Raw genomic sequence first — 24930 nt, 5'->3', positions numbered from 1 at the left:
TCTCAACGACATAAAAGCAAAGCATGTAAACAATTTTACATGTATCATAGGCAGCTTGCGTTCAAAATTAGGCGGAAACAAGGTGAACAGAAGCTGTAGTTAACAGTATGAGTGCTACGTGTCAATAGGCTGTTTAAACAACCTCTGGTAAGGATGTATTGTTGTCACAGGATAATTACACTGCCCCGTTTCACTGATTCAGACAGCAACATCTTTTAATTAAATATATGCACAAGAGTAATTACCCCCCCAAAAAAGAAAAGAAAAATTAAATACCTCGGTTGCATTATAAGCACAATTTACGAAATTTCTTTCACTTTTGCCTTGGCAGAAATAGAAACATGAGTATTGCAATATATAGAAAATAATTTTCAGATTAACAGTATAACAGCTACAAGTAATATTTCTTTAAACAATTTTAATTAAAACTAAGGCGTAAAGAACAATCTAAGATAAGATAAGGGTCCAAGGATCAAAGAGGCTGTGGCACTGGATCTTTCAATGATATTCAAAGGAGCTTTGATCTAAAGTAACACTATATTACAGCTGTGACTTGAATTACAACGGCCCTCTACACTGCTGCTAACACAATCAGCGACGACAAAGAAAGAAATACAGAGTAAAAGACCATAAATCCCCACAGCTGTCGCATTTACCAGCTTATTGACCTTTTACTGATCTATTCTGACTGACACCCCACTCGGAATCCTGCTAACCTGACGAGTCACTAGTCCCTACACAACCGCCGTTGCCATGGAAACAATGGGGTCCGCTGAAGGCGCTGTCGGAGTTAAATTGCCCATAACGATAAATGTCATTCGTGGAAACAACCTGGTATGTTTGTTCGCGAACGTGGCGATAAAGTTGTATACCTTTCACCGTCATTTAAATTAGGTTTAAGCGACGGAAGTTTACTTTACTGCTGTTAGCGAATTAGCAGTGTATTAGCTCAGGAAGCCACGCAAAAAACCAAAAGAGGGCCGTGGACTTCAGGGGTGTATCAAGTGATGCTTAATTACTTTTACCTAAGAGTAGACTAAAGGATTATGACATGAAAGACGAAATGCTTTACTTTTTAAAGCTTTGTTATCTGATGAGCTTTGTTAGACGCGGTCTCCGAATTCTCGCGATGTTTCAGAAAGGCAGAAAGGAGCTGCTAACGTTGATATATCGCCACTACATTCTTAATATATATCATATACTGTATTTGTCAGCAGTCATCTTCATGATAAATTTTTGAATCATCCCAAAAAAATGCATACATTCTTTTTCCCCCCAACTTTTTCTTCTGCCATTACATTGTTGATTTAATGTGTTTCTTTTGAAATAGACACAATACACCAAAATGTCTGTAATGGGTTAAAGACTTAAGATAATTAGAACGTCTCCCTTCTTTTTTCAGAAAGAGAAAAAGGCCGATGGCTACCAGGTTGTTCTGCTTGCTGAATTTGATGAAACTCTGCTGGGGAACTCAGGCAACGTGCAAGTTGACCCTGTGGAGAACTGTGTTGACTTCAACTTCACCTGCTGCTTAAGTTGCTCGAGTGATGCCCAAACTCTCACTGACCTCGCCCAAAAACCGGTCATATGTAAGAAGAGTCGTTACTTTTCTGACATACCTTATAGATTTTATTTGTGTATTTCAGAACAGATGCCTTACCACCTCCCCTTCATTCACACCACAATGAGTTATTAGTGATAGTTGCACACTGCTACTTTTATGTGCATCAGCCATTTAAGATTTTTATGCTCACTCACTATTGCCAAAAAACAGAACATCCACTAATTCAAATGAATCATTTTGATTTGGTCAGTGACAGTGACAGATTCTGTGGAAGAGAAAAAGGGAAAGGCGGCAAGTACGCCCAGTAAAGGCAAGGACAAGGCAGTTTTGGGCCAAGCTGTGGTTGACTTGCTACCACTTTTACAAGGTAGAGCTTCCTCATCTTAGAAACTATGATTTGGCTCCCTGTATTTCCCTTAAAATGCTTAATATTTTTAGTTTTCCCCTCTAAATTACAATTTTTCCATCCATCTTAAGGTTGCTGCAGCTTTTCATCAACAGTCCCGCTGAATCCTGCGGTCATCGCCCCTGCCAAAGGTGCACGAAATTCCAGCTCCGTGGTCAGTGTGTGAAAGTTCAACCAAATATCACTGTTTTCTCAAATGAAGGGTCATATTGTTTTTTATTACAAACTTACACATGTCCAGAAGAGCCTGAAAATTGTTTGGAATAAAACTGAAATCTTTTTGGCCAGTATAAACTTATAAAACATTCTCCTACCAGATTTCAGAAAAGGTTGCAGAACCCAAGGTAAGAGACATTAAATGCCCTTAATATACTAATGATTTTATAATAAATTGGTATCTACATTGCAACTGTTTCCTGTGATTGCAGGCGTCCCTTGATGTGTGTGTGAGCGTGTCTGACACGCTGATGTCTGACGCTGACCTCTCCACCTCCAACCTGCTGCGGGTCACTGTAGAGACGGTCTACTCGGTCCCTGACTCATGGATGCAGCCGTCTGGCCAGAGTCCCACCTACATTGCTGCCGTGGAGGTGCCACTCACCGAAGAAGTGAGTAATTTTTCATATAGTTTCATCGAATGGACTGAGCTACTGTTTTATCAGACAGCCCTTATTCAAGACGCTTGGGATTATAGTTCTGAATCTCGGTCCTGTCCAGTCAGATGGAGCCACAGATTCACTTTTAACACTCCTTCTCTGAACCAGAAAAGTCAGGCGCTGATATTTTCTGATGGGAAACTGAAGGCAGGGGGCCAGATGGAGGAGAAGTGCCGTCAGAAAAAGAGACCAAATCAGGAGCTGTTGGTCCCAGGGAACCACTTTTTGCCTGACACATTTTTCCTGGACGAGTCCATTGACCAGGAAGATGGCGAGTTGACTGGCTTAGAGGTGATTTAATTGCCAGACTATTCTAAAATGTCCTTTAAAGCCCTGTCTTACCACATGAATTAAGAAAAAGATGTGTACAACTAAGTACCCTGCCAAGCTTTCGAGTCAGGGAAACGACTAAGTAACAAAAGTTGTGATTGGTCCAACAGGACCGGACGTTTCGAACCGAGGTGGAGACCACAAAGAATCGAGTGAGCTGGGATACACAGATTTGCTGTTATCTGGATCCAAGTGGAACCATCATGTGAGCTGCTCACACAGTTCCTCAACCTGTCTTTAGCCAGGCTGCTTCATGTTTATTCGCTTGGATGCAAAATAATATTTGTGGCTTTTAGTTTTACTTTGACAATCATTTCACCAAGTCTGGATATTTTAAATTGATTTTGCGCCAGACTTGTCATGTATGACATTGCTCTCTTTTGGAAGACAAAATTGCTTAATGTTAAGAGAAAAAATCCTGTCACTGAAACAAGACAATAGCATTAAAAATTAAAATATTTTTTTGTAATACCAGGCTGCAGCAGATGATTATTGAAAACAGACTCTGGCCAGTGGAGATAATGAGGCTGAAGCCTCCAAACCCCAAGGTGGTGAGAGTGTACGACAAATGTGTGTCATGTTTATTGTTTTACTATTTACTGTGTGTGTGTGTGTGGACGTAAACGGTCATAAAGAATCCAGAGATCCCCTTCCACGGGGTGGCATTTGTGGACCTGGGACGACTCCTGTATCCCGGTGTGAAGCGCACGCGAGGTGCTTACAGCATTCAGCCCTTCTCTGAGGAGGAGATACTGGAAAAGGTCACATTAATGCGCACAGAAAATGTTCTCATGAAATGTGTGTGCAACTTTAATCTGCATCCTGACTATTAAAAATATTTCAAAGTTTGTTATTCATCTTCTCCCTAAAGACCAGTAAGAGCTACAGTGTGCTACGAGAGAACATTAAATCTGCAGACAGCCAGAAAGGTCGGGCTACCTCAGCCGCAGGCCCGCGCACTGACTCCAAGGAGGTAGCTAAAATGCATTTTCCCAAAAAAGACACTAATAAACATTTATGTAAAACTTTTCTAGGTAGTTGAAAGTCTGTCATATGTCTTATGAGCTTTGACCCTGTGAGGAAATAGACTTCTCTGACCAATTATTTCTGAATATGCTAGATGTGCATGAAAGCCAGAACTTACATCATCATTGAGATATCCTTGGAAAAACCACTAGTTCACAAAATGTCTTCAGAGGAGCTGGCTGAAAGGTAAAATGTCATTCATCATTTCGTATTCGATGTTATCTATGGATAATAGGTTTGACCTTGGTAAAAGTGATGCTTTAAAATCATGTTATTTACGTACATTTTTTCTGCAGGGTGAAACAGTTGATACCACCCAGGCCTCCTTTTCCACTGCCTCCAAGCCAAGCAGAGAGAGTAAAATGCATTTATTATCATTTTAATACAGTGAAAAATGATAATCCTGAAGTCTCCATTGTTCTTCCACAGGCTGTGCGTTACTTCCACCAGCAGGTGGGCAGTGTGGTGGCTCATATCTCAGAGCAGTGCAAGGAACTATTTGGGGAAGAACAAATTCTTTCAAAAACCTGTAGCCGGGAGCAAATGAAGGCTCAGCTAAAGCAAGCGCTTATTGCATCTGGGAGATATTTTACCTTCAAGGAACAGATGGAGGTCAGAGGACCAACAAGCATCACCAGGACCTTGAAACTCTTTTGTAACCATTTTCTAGTGTTTTCTTCATGTTGGCAACAAACGTGTAAAGACCTTCTGTTGTGCCAGCCTGCAGTTGTGAGGATCATCCGTAATGTGATGCAGCGCAGAGAACCATTTACTGACCAGCAGGAGCTGAGCGATTTCATCAACAAGCTCTACGTTTGCCTGGTGGACCAGACGTATGTGGCTCTCAACAAGGTAAACACCCCCCCATTGTCTACGCTGAGTGTGCAGACTGCATATCTTCATCCTTTGTGCTTTTCCAGATCTATTCATGTGATGTTGAAGATCATTTCGTGGATGAGATTCACCTGAGTTCTTCTCAGCTGCAGCATTTTGCCAGGGAGGCTCAGGCTGTTGGGGATTATCAGCTGGCTGTTCAGTACCACCAAGAGGTAAGTAAAGTGTCTACTCTTAATAGGGTTGCAACTCCTCAAGGAATCAAAGTGCAGGTTCTTTTTCTATCCAGCCAGATGATTTGAGTTCTCTGCCTCTTCCTGTCTGCAGTTTTTTACAAGGGTTAAATTTTGAACCCTTTACTGTGCTCCTCTTTTTTCTCTTTATATATTCATATACCACCTTTAAATTAAATGAATTAGTTTAATTGTGAATCCCTCTATTTAAAAAAACATCTTGTTTACCCCCAGGTTATGGTAACTTGTCTTTTTCATGTCATAATTGTACATGGAGTGCATGCATTCATGAGCTGACCCCCTCTTTTGCTGCAGTTGGTGGTGAGGCACCCTAATGATCCCTCCTACATGTTTGAGTGGGGAGGCCTCTATATGCTGATGCAGGATTACATGAAGGCTAAAGAATGTTACCGTGACGCTTTGTCCATCAGCCAGTCACACAATCCCAGGTTACAAATGCTCGATTGACTTCAGACCTGTTAAACTTTTTGAGTTACCGGTAGCTTTCTTTGAGCCTTAAAGCTTGTATTGTTTTGTTCCACAGCCTAATGATGTGCGGAGTCTTAGCCATCATGTATGAACAATACAAAGATGCCCAGACTTTCCTGGAGAGAGCTGCAGGGATTGAACCTCAGAGTGTGGTGGCCTGGACACTCTTGGGTGAGACCTGTCATGTTGCTGCCAATAAAGGATCAATTTTTATTAGATTAAGAATTTACTGTCTTTAATCTCATTATTATTATTATTATTATTATTATTATTATTAGTTGTGCTGTGTGCCAAAGGATATTTTATATATATAAGGGGTTGCTGAATTCTTTGTACAAATGTAACATAACCTTATTTTTAAATAACAGCAAGAAAATCCAATCTTCAACTTTGCATCAGAGCTCACAACGTGATGATGAATGAGTCTCACTGGACATCTGAGTTTCTGTGTCTGCGGTTTAGGTTTGGTTTATGAGCGCCAGAATGAATCCATCCTGACTGAGTGGGCTTTTCAGGAGGCCAGAAAGGCACTGATGGAACCGCAAACACCAGTGGAGGAGGAAGTGAACCAGGACAGGAAGGAAAGCGAGAACAAGGAGGACAAGGTATCAGCCGAGGATGGTAAGATTGAATCAGGTGAGATGGAGAGAGAATACATGCTGCTCTGACTGTCATTTCTGGTGTTTTAAAGAGGAGGGCTTCCTGAGTCATGCTATTAGACTTGACTGTCGGTGCCTTCTTCTTCTCCCAGAACCAGAAAGCAAACAACTCGCCACCGGACCAGAGAAGGAGTCTCCAGCCAGTCCCTGCACACTTCCTGCCAAACATTCCTCTTCCATTTACATCCAGACGCTACAGTTCCTTCTGAAGAACTCTGCTCTACAGGTACACACATGACGGCTGTGCTGGACTCAGTGAATCTAGGAACAACCCAGTTGGTCCGGCTGTGAGACCAGACGTGTTTATGAGGAACTTGTGATTCTAAACACACGCTGCTGCATGTTTTCCTGTTGTCAGATGGCAGAACAGGCTCTATCCCAGGAGCTGCTCTGCTCAGAAGGTGGTCAGAGCATCTCTTACAGTTTTCATCTTGGCCAATGGCAGCTGCTGAGAGGAGACTATTCTAAAGCTGCTGCCAGCCTCCAGAAGGTGTTGTGCGAAAGTAGCCGGGTAAGCACAATGGAAATGTGATGTACCCACACGTACACCTCAGAATTATCACCATTCTAAATGTCTGGATTAATATGTGCAATAGAATGTTGAGGGCCTCGCTGATATTTTGGCGCTCTACGGTCACTGTCACTATTTGCAAGACGCGTTCGAAGACGCTCGGCTGAGCTACGAAAGGAGCCTGAACTGTCGACAGCAGCTGTCAGATGCTCACCTTGTCCTCCTCCGTCTGGGTTCTATCTACTTTGAACAGGAGAAGGTCAGATACTGACAGGAGCTGATGTTTGGCCGTTATGTTACATTAGTAGGAATCCTTTTTTGGATTGCTTATGGAGGTGAGTAACTCAAGTGCTGATCTCTGATTTTGACCTTTCAGTATGAGCAGGCCAGAGTCGTCTATCTGCAGGCCTGCGAGCAGTCTCCGTCCTGCCTGACCTGGCTGGGACTAGGATCCACCTGTTACCGGGTAAAACCCATCCTCCTTTTCCATATGAAGAGGCTGAAAATATCAACCTTATTAGGTGTGTGTGTTTGTGTAGATGGAGGAGCTGGTTACAGCTGAGCAAGCCTTGATTGAGGCCAGTCGTTTGATCAGGCAGAACACAGAGGTTTGGGCTTATCTGTCTCTCATCTGCCTCAGGGTGAGTCCTCCGTTCAACATAAGCTGAGAGTTGGCCTGCGTGGCCACGTTCTGTTGCATAAAATAAATATACCGTCACCTTTTAGCCATCTGTTCTTTCTCAAATCAGACTGTGTGAACCCGAACTAACCTTATTCCTAAACATTTGTTGTCAGTTTGGCAGACAAAAAGAAGCGGAGCATTTTCATAGAATTGTAAAGTCGGTAAGTTCGGTCTGCATCCTGCAGTCATCTGTCATTTGAATCCAGATAATCAGCCCTCCCCTCACACCCTTCTGCCTCTTCCTGGTGTACAGTTCAACCCGCAGAAGGAGTCACTCCTCAGAGAGTACGAAGAGCTGAAGTCGCAGCTTCAGCTGCGTCAGCTGCAGTCATTTCTGGGAACAAGACCTGATGGAAGGGATTTGAAACCAATCGACCAAACACAGACTCACTCATGAAAGGTCAAAATGTTTTACTGTATTCAAACCAGCACATGGAATCCAAACTCACAAAATGATTCAAAGGATCCTGGAATCTTAGGCATTTCCAAAACAGCTTAATAAATTTGTACTTCATTAACAAAATAAAGAAATGGCATGAGGTGAGAGTATCTCTGTGTGAGAGATTTGGACCACCTGAACAATGAGACAAGATAGTTCTTACAGGCATTTGGCACAATCCTTCCAGCTTCAGCAGGAAACGGCGTCACTGTCTGACCCGTGCGTAGGCCTCCCGTAGCCAGGGCGAGTCTTCATAAAGGCGGGGGTCGCCTAGATACTCAGAGGTGCGTTTGTACCAGTAGTAGTACAACACCGAGGCTGCGACCACAAAACAGGCTGCTTTTACTCTCAGGAAAAAAGGAGAAAGAGAAAATTCCATATCTAACTTTGACCTTACCTGTTCTTTGCAAAACAAACATCACCTGAAGTCCGTCGGTCCAAATGAACCTGGTGGTGTCAAACAGTCGCAGATTCTGAGAATAACGTAAAAAAAATAATGTTTTTATTACACCAAGCCAGTTTACAAATGCTGGTACATCTAAATTTACTTCAAAAAATGTATGTGTGAGCAGCACGTACCACGAGCCAAGAGTGCAGTATGACGCTGAAGGTCAGATAGAGAGCTGAGAGCATTAGCAGGGCTCTAAACCGCTCCAACAAGATGGCGACCAGGCCTACCTGGAACACGAAGGTGCTCGACAGCATCAACAGAATGATGATCAGGTTTAGGAGGATGGCAGTGTCCTGGATACTTTGTGAGAGAAGAGAGAACGTGTGTGAGCTGCAAACACAAAACATTGTCCCTGCAGAAGTGTTTGTATGTTTTTTAGTATTCAGATGGGTCTTAGGTACTTTTCTGACTGCTGACTCACATGAAAAGTATCAGCTGGATAGCAGGTTCGGCCATCAGCAGCTCGCTGAAGGAGTTAACGAACAGGTCGAACAACAGGAGGCTGAGCTGGATCAGTAACACCACGGAGTAGTTCCTGGTTTGGAGCGTCTCCAGCCCAAAGGCTGGCGGCCCGGGCGGACTCTGGTTCCACGGTGAATCCAAGGCTGCGCCGTCCTCAAACACGTTTAGGTGCTCCGCGCTGCTGCATCAGCGCTCCATCTTACTCCTACGGAAAATAAGTCCTCTTGGTTTGAGTCCTTCAGGGAAGATAGTCCAGTTTCAGAAGGATCTGCCAGGAGAGCGCGGATGTGGGCAGGACAACTGGTGATGGAGCTGATGTGAAAAGGCGCAGCAGTGGCAACGTGTCTCTTCGTCACTTCAGCACCAGAGAGAGACGCTGCCGTGGCAGAGAAGATAAATCAATAACTAATTAAATGGAATTCTCATTCTCCACAAAGGTCTTTTCTTCTGGTCTTTTACTGGTTTTCCTTAAGCATTACCTTTTCCGGCAATATCTCTGCATGAGTTTGATCATTTTAAGCTAACTCATCCCATCTAGCAATGCAAACATGAACACACCTTCTAGTATTCCCTGTGGTTTCGTCTCATTCCCTGTTCTTCGTGTAGCCTCAGCAATCCTGTTGGCACCGGCTGCATCAGAAAAACACCAGATATGTTTCCTGTGTCCTGATCCATCGTCTCAAGAAGAGTCCTTCACACTGACAGCAGGCGGCCGTGACCCCGGCTTTATAGCTTTAGCCGAGCTGTGGCAGGTGTGGGCCAGATTAGGAGATTTACTGGGATTCTGGGTAAGGACTTCTGTGAATACAAACAGACAAGAGACTTGTAAGTCATCTTTAAGGGGTTTCAATGTGCTTCAGACACAATCAACTGAAACAGAAACGTCTGCATTTACATTGTTGTGACAATAAAATACCGTAAATGATTTTCTGTTCATTTAAGACATTGAAACAAGGTAAATATGAGTGCATTTGTGTTAATGGTTAAATAAAGTAAAAGACCTTATGAGTGTTTCACAGTGTAATTCAAATGCTCCAAATTGAACCTTGTCCACAAACAAAGTGAAATCAGTTTGGAAATGCAAAAGATGTGTTTGAAAATTGCATTAAGATTGTGTGAATTTCCTCCAAATACCGACTGAAGTTAGTTCAGATTTTTTCCCCCATGTAAACTGATAAATTATTTAATTTCCGTCATTTTTAAAATGATGGAAATGTTTATCGCCATCTTTTTTAAAGAGCTAGAGACCCAGGTTCTTTGATGTACAGATCAAAGAAAGGCTTTTGAACCATGCATCATAAAAGGACAAACAAGAAAGCCATTTAAAGATGAAGGCAACAATGTCCTTTTATTTGAGGGAGCTCCTCCACACAAACAGTAACGTGACAGAACGCTACTACTTTTCTAGCTCTGTTGCAGACTCCAAGATGAAAAACACCCACAAGGACAATTTTAAGATTCTCCGTCCTGATGAAGGTGACTTTGAGGAGATGGTGGCAAGAAAGAGCAGCTCGTATCAGGATGAGCACGATGAGGGTTGCACAGGTGGCAGAAATCCTCAATGTCCTTCAAGAGGGACAGAATGGGACGATGGTCCTGTTATGACTAATGAAGACTATGGAGGGATCACCGGAACCTCAAACTACAGTGAGTTTCTACACATCAGGAACAAGAGACAGCACTTAACGAAATGCCCACCAATTGTTTCTGACAAGAACACAAGTTATGACAGAGGGAACAACCCTCTGCTGGTCATGAAGATCGTCAAGAAGAAAAGATGCCGTCGAAACATGGACGCTGGAGACGCACGTTCAAGAGGTCAACAACAATGGCCAGTTGTGAGACTGAGCAAATGCAGAGTTCCGTCACAAATCCTCACAGACGGCGACGTCAGCAGCTGCTGCAGCCAAACAAGTCGACAGAAGAGGAAACGGACGAAGGGTTTTTCTTTGCTTTTCTTCAGCAAAGCTTCACACATGGGGAAAGAAGCAAAGGCTGAAACAGAAGCAGAAGCAAATGTGACCGAGGAAGCAGCGAAGAAGAAAAGAAAGAATTGTTTCATCAAGATGGTGCAAAGAATAGAGTCGTTCATGAAGGAGAAAGCAGGGTGATTGACCCTGTCTCTCCATTTAACTCCTCTACATCTACAGTTTCTCTTCTTCAATTATAGAAGGTTTTTTTAAAAAGACTTGATAACTTCTGTCTGTATTTACAGCCTGCTATCACCTCCTGGACTAATGTGATGAATTTCACAAGACATTCACAAGTCTTTTAATGTCTACAAAAGCTCTGTGCTCAAATGGGATGTTTAATTCAGTTGGAATTAATGTTGAGGCTCATCCCTGTATATTTCCCATAATGATCTCACCAAGACTGCAGTTTCAGCAGAGCGGAGAGACATTTATACATTGGATATTTCATATTTAAAAGGTTTGGGAGGCACAAAACGTGGCTCTACATATGTACTATAATAAAATAATAAACATTAATAACAACTGGGGTTCCTACACACTCTCATACATCAAATACATAGTTTGAGACACAGAGATGAATTAGTACAACGCTAAGAACTAGCATACAGCAGCAGGCTTTATCAAAGGAACCAGGTCCCCATCAAACTTACAAACTCTTTTCAATTATTTTCTTCACACATGCAAACCTCATCCACACAAACACACAAATATTATAATTTTATACAACAAGAATAACACACACCAACAAATATTGCAAATTTATACTGATATCCTTAAACTACTAATGCTGTAAATCAAAAACCTCCCTCAGGATCTGCTTTTTGGCACCAGTTCAAATTCCTCTTTCACTGAAGTAGGAGAAAGAAAAACCAAACGCTTTATTGACAGAGACATGGTAAACACTTAAAACATGAAGCACAACCGGACAACTGACAGGAATTATCTACATTCATGAATCAAAGAAGTTGATCAGGATGTTAAAAAGCTGTTAAAACTATATCTACATTCTCAACTCTCACCTGGGATGTAAATGTGGCCCAGCAAGGAAAAGCTGTTCAGCCTGGAGCACCGACGCACGTTATGAATCATGACAAGCCCCGGAATGACAGTAAGTCATTGACTTCAAAATCTATTCCAGTGTGTACAAATTAAAACCAAAATACATGTCCATATATAAGTGCTACTACTGCTGGCAACCTTTTCAAGATACTGTATAATCTTACATAGTTTACGAGATAAAGTTTTAAGGCTAACAAACCTGACGCATAACATCAAAAATGGAGCCAGTTTAGAGCAAATGTCAGATTCTCCATCACCATGGTGACTTTGAGGAGAGGGCAGCAAAAGACAGTCGTAAATGTTAGGATAAACGACACTGTGAGACTATTCATTGAATTGTTGGCCAAATTTCATGAACCAAGGCTGCTGTGTAGTGTTAATGTTTCAAACAAACGACCAAATTTGAGGGGAAACACCTTTAGATTTGAAAATTACATCCGCTGTCATGTCTATATAGAGAATACTAATAAGAGATATGGATGGACGGATGATTTAACTTTTCTTTTCCACCTCTCTTCAGCAAGTGTCTGCAGACATTGGAAATTCGTGGCCTCAGGACAGGAAAAGGAGAAGAGCGTTGGAAAGGTGGAGGCAGCCCGCGGGGCGGAGTCAGACAGCCGGGCGGTGCCAGCAGCACAATCAGGCCAACCCCACTCATTTCCCAGCGCCATCAGTTTGATTTCTAAAGCTTCTATCTTCTCCGAACTCCCAGCGACGCCTTCATCGAAGCAAAGTGGAATGAGAAAGGGCTGCATCCGCGGATAAAGCATCGCGTTCGGTCGTTTGGCATCGAGAAGAAGGTATTAAAAACCGCAGGTAAGAATAAGCCGGAAGTGGTGGGATTGCTAGCTCACGCTGCGGTGTCGCATCACCCGGCAGGACAAGGCAGGACTTGTTGTCTTTAGTTACGGCCGAAGCATTTTTATGAAATCTGGCTCAATCGCACAAGCTTTTCCTGTTTTGCTGTGTTTTTGAATAAAAACTGTTTGGTGGATTGTCGGCAGTTTGGACCGGGGCTGGCTGTAACTTTAGCGCTGGCGTACTCTCACGGACGCATTCACGTTTTCTTTTACATAAAAAAAATCACGACAAATTCTCAAAAATTGTTTTTTAAAAAAAAAAAATGGTTTAATCGACATTGACATTTGCCGTAGATTGTGAAGTCGAGTTTGCAAAACCCACGAAAGAATGTGGCTTCTAAGTGGTTTTAGAGCTGAGCCCTTGTCGGACCCAACTAGCTAGCATAACTTTCCTTATATTTAGACTCAAATATATTTATGACATAGATCTTTTCCATACAGCCAAAGGTTCACCACCAATCTAAAAACAGCTGTTTGATGTCTAGAACATTTAAGGGGCTTTGTTCTCTTCCACTTGTGCTCTTTTATCCCGGGGATGTTCCATGGATGCACAAATCTATTGACACCTGGATGAAGCGACTTCTTTAACTAAATTAATTAAAACTACTTTCAGTGTGAGATGAGGATGCAACTCAGAGTGGTTTATTTCTGCTTTACTGATGAATCCTTTTGGTTTATAAAAGTAGGTAAATTATCTTGCAAAATCCTGTTTCTTAATGCAGGTGAGTGGTTCAGAACTCCAGTTTGTTGAGTTTAATGTGGACATAAACACGTTATAAGGTGGCCCCAGACACGTTCTAAATACTGTGAAGATAACAGACAAATCTATTCACTAAAGGAAGTGCAAAACCAAAGGAGTTAATGTTTTAGAAACGTGCAGTAAACTCAGATGATTGTAGTTTGAAACATTTCTTAAAATCATAGAATAGATGACTATATGTTGGCATTCATTGAGTTTTTTAGTTGTGAATACTGGGATCATCTGTGCTTGCATAAAACTGCAGTCACGTCTCAAAACATATAATTTATGCTCTCTAACCTGTGTTTTTATATATATTTCCCTTTTGCAAACACAGACCTATTCCAAATCATTACCACTATAATCTATTTACTTTTCTATATTTTTATTATTATGTTTATTGCAGATTATTCTGTCTAATTGTTAAAAACGATCGTTCTCCAGAATTAAATCCTTTTAAAAAAAAAAAAAAACGGATCTTCATCAGTGTTTTTCAGGCTCATGAACACCACTTGGCTTTGTTTGACTCAGCTGGTTTGAAAATGGGGAGTTGTCGATGAAATGCTGTTTGGATTTAATTACCGTAAGAGGATGGTGCTGAGAGTGCTCACCATAACAGATGGTCCTCAGACACACACACACACACACACACACACACACACACACACACACACACACACCACACACACACACACACACACACACACTCATTCATTTATGTGTTGCCCACATCTGAACTGACAGTAAAAGCAGGGGTGGAGCAGCAGAGTCAGAGGATCTGGAGGAGGGGGCGAGTCTGGGCTTGAACAGCACCTGAACCACCAAAAACTGTGACAATTAGAAAAGAGGTGAGACAGGAAAACGGCAACAACGCCATACGACCTATAAACGTCCACGTGCTCAGCCATCAGTGTTGGGTTGTTGAGGCGAGAGCCCACCAGGGAACAGAAATCATGACATTTACCTCAGGTTGCCTCTCTTGTGCCCATCCATGACTCGTTTCTGCTGGAAGACAATGATTTTCCAGGAATGATTGTGCAAACGGGCTGATTCAGCTTCCTCTAAACTCCCTCAGATCAGGTTTCATTTGACTGTACAGACGATCTGCAGCTTCTGACGTCTGTACAGGTGAAAAGAACATTGTTGTTTCCTTTTAGGCTTTGATTCTTCTGTGAAGTGCTCAGTTTGCTCATTTTGTTTGTGACTGTTTTAGTCTGGTATGTCAGGAAAACGTCAGTTTTCCCTCTTTGTGAGGAACCTCTTGTTTTCAGTTGGCAGCGCTGTAATGTCTGATCTAATATTTGCTGTCTTTCCCAGCATGGGGGCCTACAAGGAGCCAAAGGAAACATGTGGAACCATCTGCCTGAAATACCTCCTGTTTGCGTTCAACTTTATGTTTTGGGTGAGTCTCCATTCTGCCGTCGTTGGGCCTCCGCTGAGGGTTTGAGTGCTTTTCCAGCGGCTCTAGAGCAGTGGCGTAGTTTCTGCAGACTTTCAAAGCACTTAAGACTAAATATCTGAGTCTGCCGAGACATGAGGCAGGAGACAGGAGTTGGGCTGTAATGACGTCCCGGTCAGTCAGTAAACACGGGTGATGAATGAGAAAGACGAGGAGAAACCATTTTATCTTCAAACAGTCAAAAATAGGGATAATTGGCTGACCCCTGCTGCTATGCTGGCTCTTGGAATCAGCGCAAAGTTGCATATTTTCACTGAAGACACAACGATGCGTTCAAAGACCTCTGAGGCCTCTGAATCTTCCCGTAATGAGGACACGGCGTTCCAGGAGTGACCCGACTACAAAAAGCTGGCACATTTGAATCAGAGGCATAAAATGATTCTAGACGAGGCCTTGATTCAGAGTGTGAAATCACACTCGCGCCTCTGCCCATATGCGATAATCATCTGTCTGCCTGAGAATCTGATGTCTCAAACTGGCAAACGCTGCTGTGTCTCTGCAGCGCCACATACGGCGTTATCACCATACGGATGCTTTATTACTAAACGGGCTCAGTATTTCCACACGCTCTAATATCATTACACACCTCACGTGTACTGAGCTGCAACTCTGAACGTTCAGGAGCAACACGTGAAAATATGTTTCTTACCACTGAAACATTGGTGTCACACATCCCGAGTACATTATTATTCAGTTAGACAATAGTAATGCCATTTAGTGGCTAATGTTACATAGTCTAAGTGTCACAGAAAGCCATCCAGGCAAAGTGAATTTGAAAGGTAAAACAAAAAGTTGGTGTAGAATCTGTACAGTCAAGAAGAGTGTTCTGTCGGTTTACTTCCACCAGGTGGCGACAATGTTAAACCCTAGTGCTTCTAACTAGTTGGAAAACCAGAGAAGAATCACAGCAATCATTCAGTGCGACTTTAAGTTCATGCAAAATACTGAAACATAATAAAAATGATACATTTAAATAGCTTTAAGATGGAAAAATTCTGTGATTCATCTGTTTTACCTCTCGCATGAAGCTAGGGGAAATAGAAGCAACAAATAGACAAGTCTGGAGTTCCTAATGGTGTAGAGTAATTTCTTCTGAGGTTTAATAAAGCCTGTGGATTGAATTGTGCTCAGCACTGTGGTATGTTTTATTTCCTCTGCTCAGGGTGCTACAGCCTGCCTCTCCGTTTCTCCTCAGTAATCATTCTCTTCCGTAAAAATGTAATTGGAAATTAGGCAGGCTGTTCCATGGCTTTGGCGTGATGATGGATTTTGGTTGCAGTGCCTCACCATCTGCTGTCTGTTGATTGCCATGTCTTATTAGTGTAATTTTCCTATTTTATTCTGATAACAAATAGCTTGAGTGGAATTACTGACTTTTATGTCTGTGTTTTAGTACTATGAGTCTAATCTGTGTGTTCCAACAGTTGTGACATTTGAACCTTTAAAAGCAGCTCTGAAATTGCTGCTTATTTTCCAATTTTAGGTGCTATACACAGTTAACGTTGACATCTAATATAGCAATATAGATTTCTTGAATTACCGCCATTGGCAGAGACTGAACTCTCTCCTCTGTTCCCAGTTGGCAGGGGGTGTTGTGATGGCGGTGGGGGTTTGGACCTTGATTGAGAAGACTGACTACATCAGCCTTCTTCCCTCTATGACCTACGCTGCCTCTGCCTACATTCTGGTCCTGGCTGGAGTCATCGTCATGGTAACAGGCGTGCTCGGCTGCTGTGCCACCTTCAAGGAGCACAAGAGGCTGCTCCGTGTGGTAAGAGATCACGTCATGCTAGCGAGAGATAATGGTGGTGAGAAGAGGGCTTTACTGTTCCTGTCAATGTTGCTATTTCTGAGGAGGGCAGAACGCAGCCCAAATGATTCATAAATGAACTTTTAGCAGCACTTTTTGGCTTGGACTAAAGGACACCGGTGTGTGTCATTTATTCTGCACAGTCTGTACAGAGAACAAAAATCTACACAGTATCCTAAACACACACTGTCGGGTTTACTTACACTAATATTGACACACAAACACACACCACACATACACACAGCCCACTGTAGCCGCGCCTCAGCCATGTGAAGGTTTGCAGAGCCGCGCATCATCTTTGGCCTTGTTTACTTTTCGTCAAAGAACGGTCCTCAGCCAGCTTCTGTCCAACAAACAGCCAGTGTAGTCAGCAAGTGGAAGGAAGAAGTACGGGAACTCTCCCAGGAGACCTGGGCTGCCATGTTTCAGAAACAGAAACTGGGGAGACTTGTCCAGGAGAAGGACAAACCTTCCCCTTTCCAGTGATGGCGCCAAACGGAAAGCAGCCCAGCCGAGCCTGGTCCCACCTGTGGAGAATGTGACTTCATTACAAGTCTGAGTGTGTCTCACTCTCCTTACATTTCACAGAGGCCGTGTCTCAGGAGGTGGAGCAGGTTGTTCTCTGATCGGAGGTCAGCAGTTCCAGGCCAGCCATGTCCTCAGTTGCCTCGGATGTGTGAATAATTTCAGCTTTTGACCAGTGGGAGGAACATGACTGCCGCCAGCGTGTGAATGTGACAAATGTTGTAGACACAGGTGCCCTTCACCAGTCTTTTTTTAACAGCGTTTTAAGAGTTTGGTCCGCCTGACTTTAAAACTGGCATCTTGGCAGTAAGGTACCATTATTGGGTGTTGTGTTTTCATTATATACTTGAATCTATGCAGACTGTATGTTCAGTACATGGTTTATAGTGGTGATTGCTGTTATATTGGCTGCAGCAGGGTAGGGCTTGATTTGAAATCCGTGCACATCTCTCTGTGTGTGTTTTCTTGAATGCATCAGGAGTGGAGATCAGTCGTGAATCACATGGAGGGAATGAAAGCAACAGGAGGGAGGGGGATTGCCAAAGACATAATGGATGTGTGTGTTTATGGGTGGGTGGGTGTGTGCGCTACGGTTGTGTGTTTATGGGTGGGTGGGTGTGTGCTACGGTTGTGTGTTTATGGGTGGGTGTGTGTGTGTGCTACGGTTGTGTGTTTATGGTGGGTGGGTGGGTGGGTGGGTGGGTGGATGTGTGTGCTACGGTTGTGTGTTTATGGGTGGGGATGTGTGTGTGCTACGGTTGTGTGTTTATGGGTGGGGGTGTGTGTGTGCTACGATTGTGTGTTTATAGGTGGGTGTGTGTGCGTGCTACGGCTGCTTGTGAACATGAAAGCGGCACACCCGTGCAGTGACGTGTCCCATTATTGTTCCTATTACTCTGAGAATATCTAATCGAAATATGAAGACGCATCTATACGCATCCAAGAATCGTTTCTTCCAAACTTCAGACCAAAATGTTGAGTCTGAATCTGAATTTAGCTGAAGTTCAGGTGTGAATGCGCCACAGATTCCAACGTATGACCTTTTGGTCTCCCAATGCAGGGGTAACGTTAGATTGAAGGCATCGGAGTGACGGATGGTGGATAATGCTCGTAAACAGCCGTACGCTCCCAAGACGTCTGAGACAGGAACGCAGCTGCTCGTGGAGCCTGGCAGAACCACGCCTTTCCTCTGCGTGTGTTTGTCTTGTGCACGCTGGAGGCTGGAAGAAGGTTTATGGAGGAAAATAAATGAAAGCACCGCAGAAGAAGCAGCCGCTGTGAGAGAAGGATGCAGAAGAAGAAAAACGGCAGTAATATCTTTAGTCCGGATGCCTCCACGTAGCGCACGGTTGAGTCTGGAGCCTCTGCAGCGCTTTGGAGGAAACCCTTTCATGAGCATGACTCTGCAGAGTCACTTTCACACTAATTGCACCGCGGCCTCAAGTCGCGCAGGAGCAGAAATGGCGGCGCTGTCGCCTGGGTTCACCGTGTAACGCCGGCCGCCTCAAAAGAACCTCGGTAACACCACGCGCACGTCTCTGTCCGTGTGTGTTATGTGGGCAAAGGCAACCCACGTGTGTCAGAGAAGCTGACCCCCGCTTCAGGTCGGCTTTTTCTCTCAGCAGAGATCAGCCGATCATCTCGGAGATGTGGAGTCACGTAAGTAGGTGTTTGTTCCTAAGATGATCCCATCAGCAGGACCAAACACCCACAGACAGTCTGAGCTTCCCTCTGTGTCTCTCTAAAAGCAGCAGAAGAATGGAGGGCTGATAACATCTGTTCTTGTCTTTAACCTCTGACAAAGCTTGGATTGAAGAGCAGGTTTGGCCTCTAGCCCTCCCCAGCCTGGTCAGAGCACAGATACTCCTGATAAACTCTAACAGCAAAGCTCACCTGAGGACAGTCACAGTTCTGTCCCCGCCGCCACTCAAACATTCTGCCTCGGAAGACGCTGACTTATTTAGGAAACACATTCCACCTAACTTTGGGCAGATGACACGAATGTTCTGTTCCTGGGTCCGTTTGTGGTTATAGCACAAATGCATAAAGCAGGGGGTTGGGAGATATTTCTGACTTGGGATTGCACATTGTTGAGCGCGCACGTGCACCTGTGATGAGCTCACGTCTAAACCCTGTCTGGAAAGTCTCATCGTGGATGACTCGGACTTGCACGTGAGCAAAAAAAATTGATGACTTGGCTACAAAAGCCATCTGCTGCTGGCCTGTAGATGGTTTTAATCTGTCCTCACTGTCATGTTGGCTTTTAATTAAGTCCAATACAGTCCGACCTGCTGCCATTTTGTTGCTAAGTGCCTCTCTGTCCAGGCTCCCTGTCTGACTTTAAATGCTTCCTCGCCATTTTACCGTACACTGGTTTCCTCTGCTCCCCAGTACTTTGTGCTGCTGCTGTGTATCTTCCTGTTGGAGATCCTGGCTGGCGTCCTGGCGTATATCTACTACCAGCAGGTAAACCCTCAGACCCTCAGACATCACCTGTCAGCTTTCACTTCTTCCTGATTTTAGTTGTTACACCTCTGAAACAAACTTAAATTCATGTATTCTTCCGAGATATTTACAATAATAATTCTGAAATGGACTAGATAACAACAAGTGGGAGTTAACAATGAGATTCACCACAGACACACCCTGTGTCTGCGTGTACACGCCCAGACACACACACACACACACACACACACACACACACACACACACACACACACACACACCAGGAAAACCATTGTAGTTAAGCTACACTGTCTGATCTGCTATTGTGCCCCTACCAGTTGTTGACTTGACTGTACGTGCCTGTCCCCCTCTGCGTCCACGCACAGCCCATCCTCTGATCAAACTGTTTTGGCCCGTTATTGTTTGATAATTGCCCGTTTCTGATCAGTCGAATGGGACGTAACGGTGCCACGAGCCGAGCAGCACCTCTGCCCGGAGGTGCCGCTGCCATCATTATAACGGCCTCATTCATAATACAGAGCTCGTCTGAGAACACTCGCTGACCTCCTCGCTTTGCTCTCAGTTCGAACTCGGTCTCACTTCACAAAAAATTCTTGCGGGACTTGCTGGAGTCTTTCAAGGTGCTCTTCCTCTCTGCCGCTCCTCTCTTTTTCTCTGTCTGGTAATTAATGGTGAGCGCTGCATTTGATTTGCTTTTATTCCGGAGTACAAACATCCCCTTTTTTTTTTTTTTTCAAGCTCACAAATGCAATTTTCGCTGCATTTAGGCTGCAGGAGAGCTGTGTCTGAGCAAGCCTGCAATTTGCCTGGGTACTTCAGGAGCTAGAGTTAGATCCACTCCCTCCAGGAAGAACATCAGAGAGTTAAAATCAGTTGATCATACTGGGAAAAGAAAGTGAGCACGGCGTCAGCCGATGAATGGCTGGTGCTGATGTATGACAAATGCATCATTTGGAAATGTATGTAGATGTACTGAGATGGTTTTAAATCTTAACTCGGTCACTGCCGCAGCTCTCCAGGCTATCAACAGGTAAAATATAAAGCTAAACCCCTCCTCACACCTCCCATTATTCCATCCCTCCATCTTTCCCTCCACATTGCCACTCCCCGTATCTCTCTTTCCATCCCCTCCCTTTATCATTCAGCCCCTTGATATCTCCTTCATGCTTTGATTTACAGCCGTTTCCCAGCTGGCTTGTTGCCATAGAAACTGAGCCCCCCGACCCATTCCTCCATTGAGCATTTTCTGCCACTGGTCTCGAGAACAGGAAAAATGACTTCCTGCGTTTTGTTTTGGCCCGTTTGGTCTTCCCCTTCCTGGTTTGAACTGCTGCTCATGAAGTGCATCGTCGAGAGAGCCTTTAGAGTTCAGATCTTATTAAAGGTCTGCGCCAGTGCAGGCAGAGTTGTTTCCTGTTGCTAATAAGTGGGGGCTGCAATTGTGTGTGTGTGTGTGTGTGTGTTTGAGCAGCTGAACCAGGAGCTAAAGCAGAGCCTGAAGGAGACGATGACCACCAAGTATGCACAGAACGGCCACGATCAGGTCACCAAGGCTGTGGACAAGCTGCAGCAGGAGGTGCGTGTTTGAGCAATAACCAGGCTGCTCTGATTCCTCAGCTGAATTGGGGGCTTTTAAATGCTTCTAACACTCGTCTCTCCTCAGTTCAAGTGTTGCGGCAGCAACGGCTCGTCCGACTGGGCCGAGAGCATCTTTATTCGCTCCGGAGCCAACGGCAGGCTGGTACCCGACAGCTGCTGTAAGACCTCCACCGAGCTCTGCGGCCTACGGGACCACCCCTCCAACATCTACAAGGTGGAGGTGAGACCTGTCGAAGGAGTGGGCGTGGCTACCCTCCGAACACTCGCGTCCACGTCGGCCTTAGTGTAGCACCTGTGCGGGCGTGCGTGTGTATCGTGCACGACCTGTATTTGAAGCGCGCGCACGAGCACTTGTTTACAGTGAGGACGGAGTCGCACTCCCACATCAACTGATGCAACAAACGACGCTTTGCTGCTCTTCCAGGGAGGCTGCATCAGCAAACTGGAGGAATTCATCCTGGACCATCTGAAGATCATCGGAGCGGTGGGCGTCGGGATCGCCTGCGTACAGGTGAGCAGCATGATCGGGGAGGTGGGAGTCCCCCTCGGCTTTTTGCTAAGATGCCTTTTCCCTCCCGTCTCCGGATCCCCAGATCATAGGGATGGTGTTTACATGCTGCTTATATCGAAATCTGAAGGCGGAGCCATACTAAGGGACGCAAGCAGGAGGGGAAATGTGTGGCTGAAGGAGGTAACCTCAGCATCACTGTCGCACCCAAACAGCCCAGGTTCTTTCTTTTTCTTTGCACAAACTAATAATCTGCTTGGGAACTCATTTCAGCAGCCAGAGGGGCAGAAAGAGGCCAGGTGCAGGTGTGTTGAAGCCATTGGCCAATCCTTGTTTAATCCTCATCTTAAAGAGGAACTGAGGGGGATTTGAGCAGCGGTTGTGTAGACGAGTGTGAAAAATCCCCCCCGGGATTAAAACACTGGAGTTTCCTCTCACTCGGAGCGGCCTGATACTGAGCTCCTCTTATGTAGACGGGAAAACTGACACTTGCAGAAAACACAGATATGAGAGTTGGCTTCTTCTTTTTCCCGCTTTGCAGTTTATTTTGCTCCGCTTTCAGGTTTTATAAGCCCAAACTCAAATTCTGCTTCTACCCTCACATTTACAACCATTCAAGTTAAAAAGAGGCCTTTTAATAATAAAAAAAATACTTTTTTCATATGGTAAAAATTCTTGAGGAGCTTCAGTCCAGTCTGACCTTTTAGTGGCCCGTCAACACTTTATTTTTTTATCGAAATAAAAACATGTACCACACCAGTGCCAACGTTTTTAACCCTCTGTGCCCCGACGAGGCCGATGCTCATAACGTTTTTGCTGACCACGCATCAAAGCAGCGCTGCTGTTCTTTTTGTTTTGTTTCTCACATTTTCTGGATGATCAGCTGATGCCAAAGTTGTCAACTGTAACTCTGTAATCACCTCTGCCTACTGATCTCTTTTTGAGTCTTTTTTTTTAAGAAATTGTTTTTATAAATGAAGATTATGTTTAGTTTTCTACAGATCATGACTATATTATTGTATTTAACTGGTAGAAACTGCTAATCGATCATTCCCGGTGGCGTTCTGTCCCGTGTGCCTTGGAGACGCCGCTGAATCACTGCTGTACTTTCTGTCTGTGATGGTAATTTTAGTCTGAGTAAACACTGATCAACAACACTCTCCTGCTTCCTCTTTGGTGTTCCATCACACAGGTCTGTTTATTAATAAATTGCAAAGTAGTTCATGAATAAACCAGGCAGTTTAATTACTTTTAAACACATTGCCGCACTAATCCTCGACGACGTCCTTCATCTCAGAGGTTTCGGCTCGTGTCATCCCGACCAAACGTGCGTCTCTAAAGGCAGAGCTCACCTGCCCGTTACCACCGGCACTTGGACAATTGGCAGCAGTTTAGCGGCGCATTAGCGAATGAACCCGGAGTCAATTCTCTAATGTCCCCCCTGCATGGTTGACTGAGGAGCCATTTTCAGGACGGCCCCTGGTGGAGACTATTGCCTTCATGGTGGCCACTGGGTTCAGGTCCACCTCAATGCCCTTGTGTCACTGGCACCAGTGTCATGACTGCCATTAGCAGCTGTTGCGCTGTGATACCACAGGGGGGCAGCACGTGCCAGGCTTTCAGTGTTACGCCACCAGACTGACGAAAACAGCTGGTGTGCGTGTGCGTGCGCGTGCTCATGAACAGGTCTGGGTGGAATAAAGGGGAAAGTGTCGGGCACACGGTGACAGATACCTTGTGGATGTCGACCTGTCGGTGGAAATATCACTTCAATGATTTACTCAGATGTACAGTAATTGCGGCATATTGTAACAAGGGGAATTATTTAGATCCAGGCTAAGTTGTTTCCAGTTGGAAGGTGCTCTTACATCTAGTCTTTGGAACGCTGAGTCATCCCTGCACATTAAGCCTCGGCGCTTTTTGGTTTTTGCTCGTCCGTGTTTCCAGCAGAGTCCAAGTAGTTCAGCACCTGCTTCCTTTAACGCGCTGCTTTTCCAAGTCGCCGACATCTGCGGAGCCCAAATTGTCGTCCTCCTGACGTGGCCATTGTTGCTCGCCTCCCTCTGACTTTAAATGGCTGACAGAAATGATGACCGGCCTTTGAACAGCCGGTGTCCAGCCCTATTGTGCCCCGCCGATGAAACCTATAATATGAAGAGTTTAATAAATGCCCCTCTTCCTCCTCCCCCTGTTCCGCCCGCTCCATCGCTCTGACAGATTGCATACAGGCTAACACAAGGGGTATGCTAATAATGCCAGCACATGACATTTCCAAAATATCTCCTCCAATTCTCTTTAAGCAGTTGTCCGGCGCATGGACGTGTCCCCCGCTGCACCTTGGCCTGCTGGCCTGACGTATGCTATTTTCAGTGTGGGGGATGGGCCGGCGTGGGCCTGCACGCGCTTCTGTCCCCACCGTTTTTTTTTTTTTTTTATCCCTGGAAGGTGATTTCTCCGCCAGCTGGAGAAAAGAGAAGTCGTGCTACGGTTTAGCAGCTCGTACGGGACGCGTTGTGGTCCATGTGCTGGCGTACGCCGTGTCGATTGTCAACTTTAACGTGGCGGTCCGGGGTTAAGGGGCGGTTGTTCGTGGTTGGGTGTCACGGTGATTTATCATGCGCTAAAAACGCTCCCGTCATCGCTGGGGTCGGGTAAAGGTTGAGGTCAGATGATTCTGGTTTAACGTTACGTACAAGGAAATGGGAATGAATCCCTGCAATAAACAACTTGATGGTTCCTGACCTGTGGATCGCGACCAAGCCGAGAAGTGGTTTGAGAAATGCCAGAGGTCACCATGAGCAAGGCAGCAGGGCGGACGGGCCTAGAGTGGACCTGAAAATTTCCTCTGATTACACGCATAAATTTTTACCCTTATGACAGAGGAAATAAATCAATTTGGCACCTTGAGTTATTAATATTTCCACCCCACCACGTGTGCTGCCCCCTGGTGGTAAGATGCGATATTAAAGTTTTGTTGAAAACTTGGTAAATTCCCCAGACTATGCTTCACTGTTAATCCCTCTGGTTTTAATATCGGTGATTTTGACCTTTCACATGTGACCCCAACTCGATATTCCAATTGGATCAAGAGTTGACAAGCCAGTTTAAACATTGAGCGACTGTGATTATTTTACTTTTTACAGCCAGAATCTACCAGCCTTCTGTTATTTACGTCTGCTTATGCTGTTTC

General features: G+C 44.6%; 3 protein-coding genes across 4 annotated transcripts; 2 read left to right on the top strand and 1 right to left on the bottom strand.

Moving 5' to 3' along the window:
- The first annotated feature begins 697 nt into the window (after positions 1 to 697).
- cfap70 (cilia and flagella associated protein 70) lies at positions 698 to 7939 on the top strand. The gene is made up of 26 exons (XM_057025448.1): positions 698 to 834; positions 1403 to 1589; positions 1815 to 1931; positions 2042 to 2124; positions 2288 to 2314; positions 2399 to 2578; positions 2735 to 2917; positions 3067 to 3161; positions 3432 to 3504; positions 3592 to 3717; positions 3828 to 3929; positions 4077 to 4168; positions 4279 to 4339; positions 4412 to 4594; positions 4703 to 4834; positions 4903 to 5031; positions 5365 to 5498; positions 5594 to 5709; positions 6001 to 6174; positions 6290 to 6423; positions 6556 to 6708; positions 6794 to 6967; positions 7085 to 7174; positions 7248 to 7349; positions 7504 to 7551; positions 7644 to 7939. Exons 1-26 carry the CDS (start codon positions 754 to 756, stop codon positions 7785 to 7787), a joined length of 3120 nt encoding a protein of 1039 aa, XP_056881428.1. The 5' UTR covers positions 698 to 753; the 3' UTR covers positions 7788 to 7939.
- LOC130517884 (transmembrane protein 138-like) lies at positions 7787 to 9256 on the bottom strand. The gene is made up of 5 exons (XM_057020079.1): positions 9222 to 9256; positions 8702 to 8923; positions 8409 to 8580; positions 8227 to 8302; positions 7787 to 8147 (listed from the first exon to the last, which is right to left on the bottom strand). Exons 1-5 carry the CDS (start codon positions 9254 to 9256, stop codon positions 8035 to 8037), a joined length of 618 nt encoding a protein of 205 aa, XP_056876059.1. The 3' UTR covers positions 7787 to 8034.
- A 3130-nt stretch (positions 9257 to 12386) lies between these two features.
- On the top strand, positions 12387 to 22897 carry LOC130521523 (CD151 antigen-like). 2 transcript variants are annotated; one of them, XM_057025123.1, is made up of 9 exons: positions 12387 to 12590; positions 14691 to 14775; positions 16412 to 16603; positions 19559 to 19633; positions 21105 to 21209; positions 21297 to 21452; positions 21657 to 21743; positions 21826 to 21923; positions 22014 to 22897. In XM_057025123.1, exons 2-8 carry the CDS (start codon positions 14692 to 14694, stop codon positions 21883 to 21885), a joined length of 759 nt encoding a protein of 252 aa, XP_056881103.1. In that variant the 5' UTR covers positions 12387 to 12590; position 14691; the 3' UTR covers positions 21886 to 21923; positions 22014 to 22897. The 2 variants fall into 2 exon arrangements, with proteins under 2 accessions (XP_056881103.1, XP_056881104.1); XM_057025124.1 differs by having other exon boundaries at positions 12393 to 12574.
- The last annotated feature ends 2033 nt before the right edge of the window (positions 22898 to 24930 follow it).

This window comes from Takifugu flavidus, chromosome 2 (assembly GCF_003711565.1).
Source record: "Takifugu flavidus isolate HTHZ2018 chromosome 2, ASM371156v2, whole genome shotgun sequence".
In the NCBI taxonomy this organism is placed as follows: domain Eukaryota; kingdom Metazoa; phylum Chordata; class Actinopteri; order Tetraodontiformes; family Tetraodontidae; genus Takifugu; species Takifugu flavidus.
This window is presented reverse-complemented; position numbering and strand designations above follow the sequence as displayed.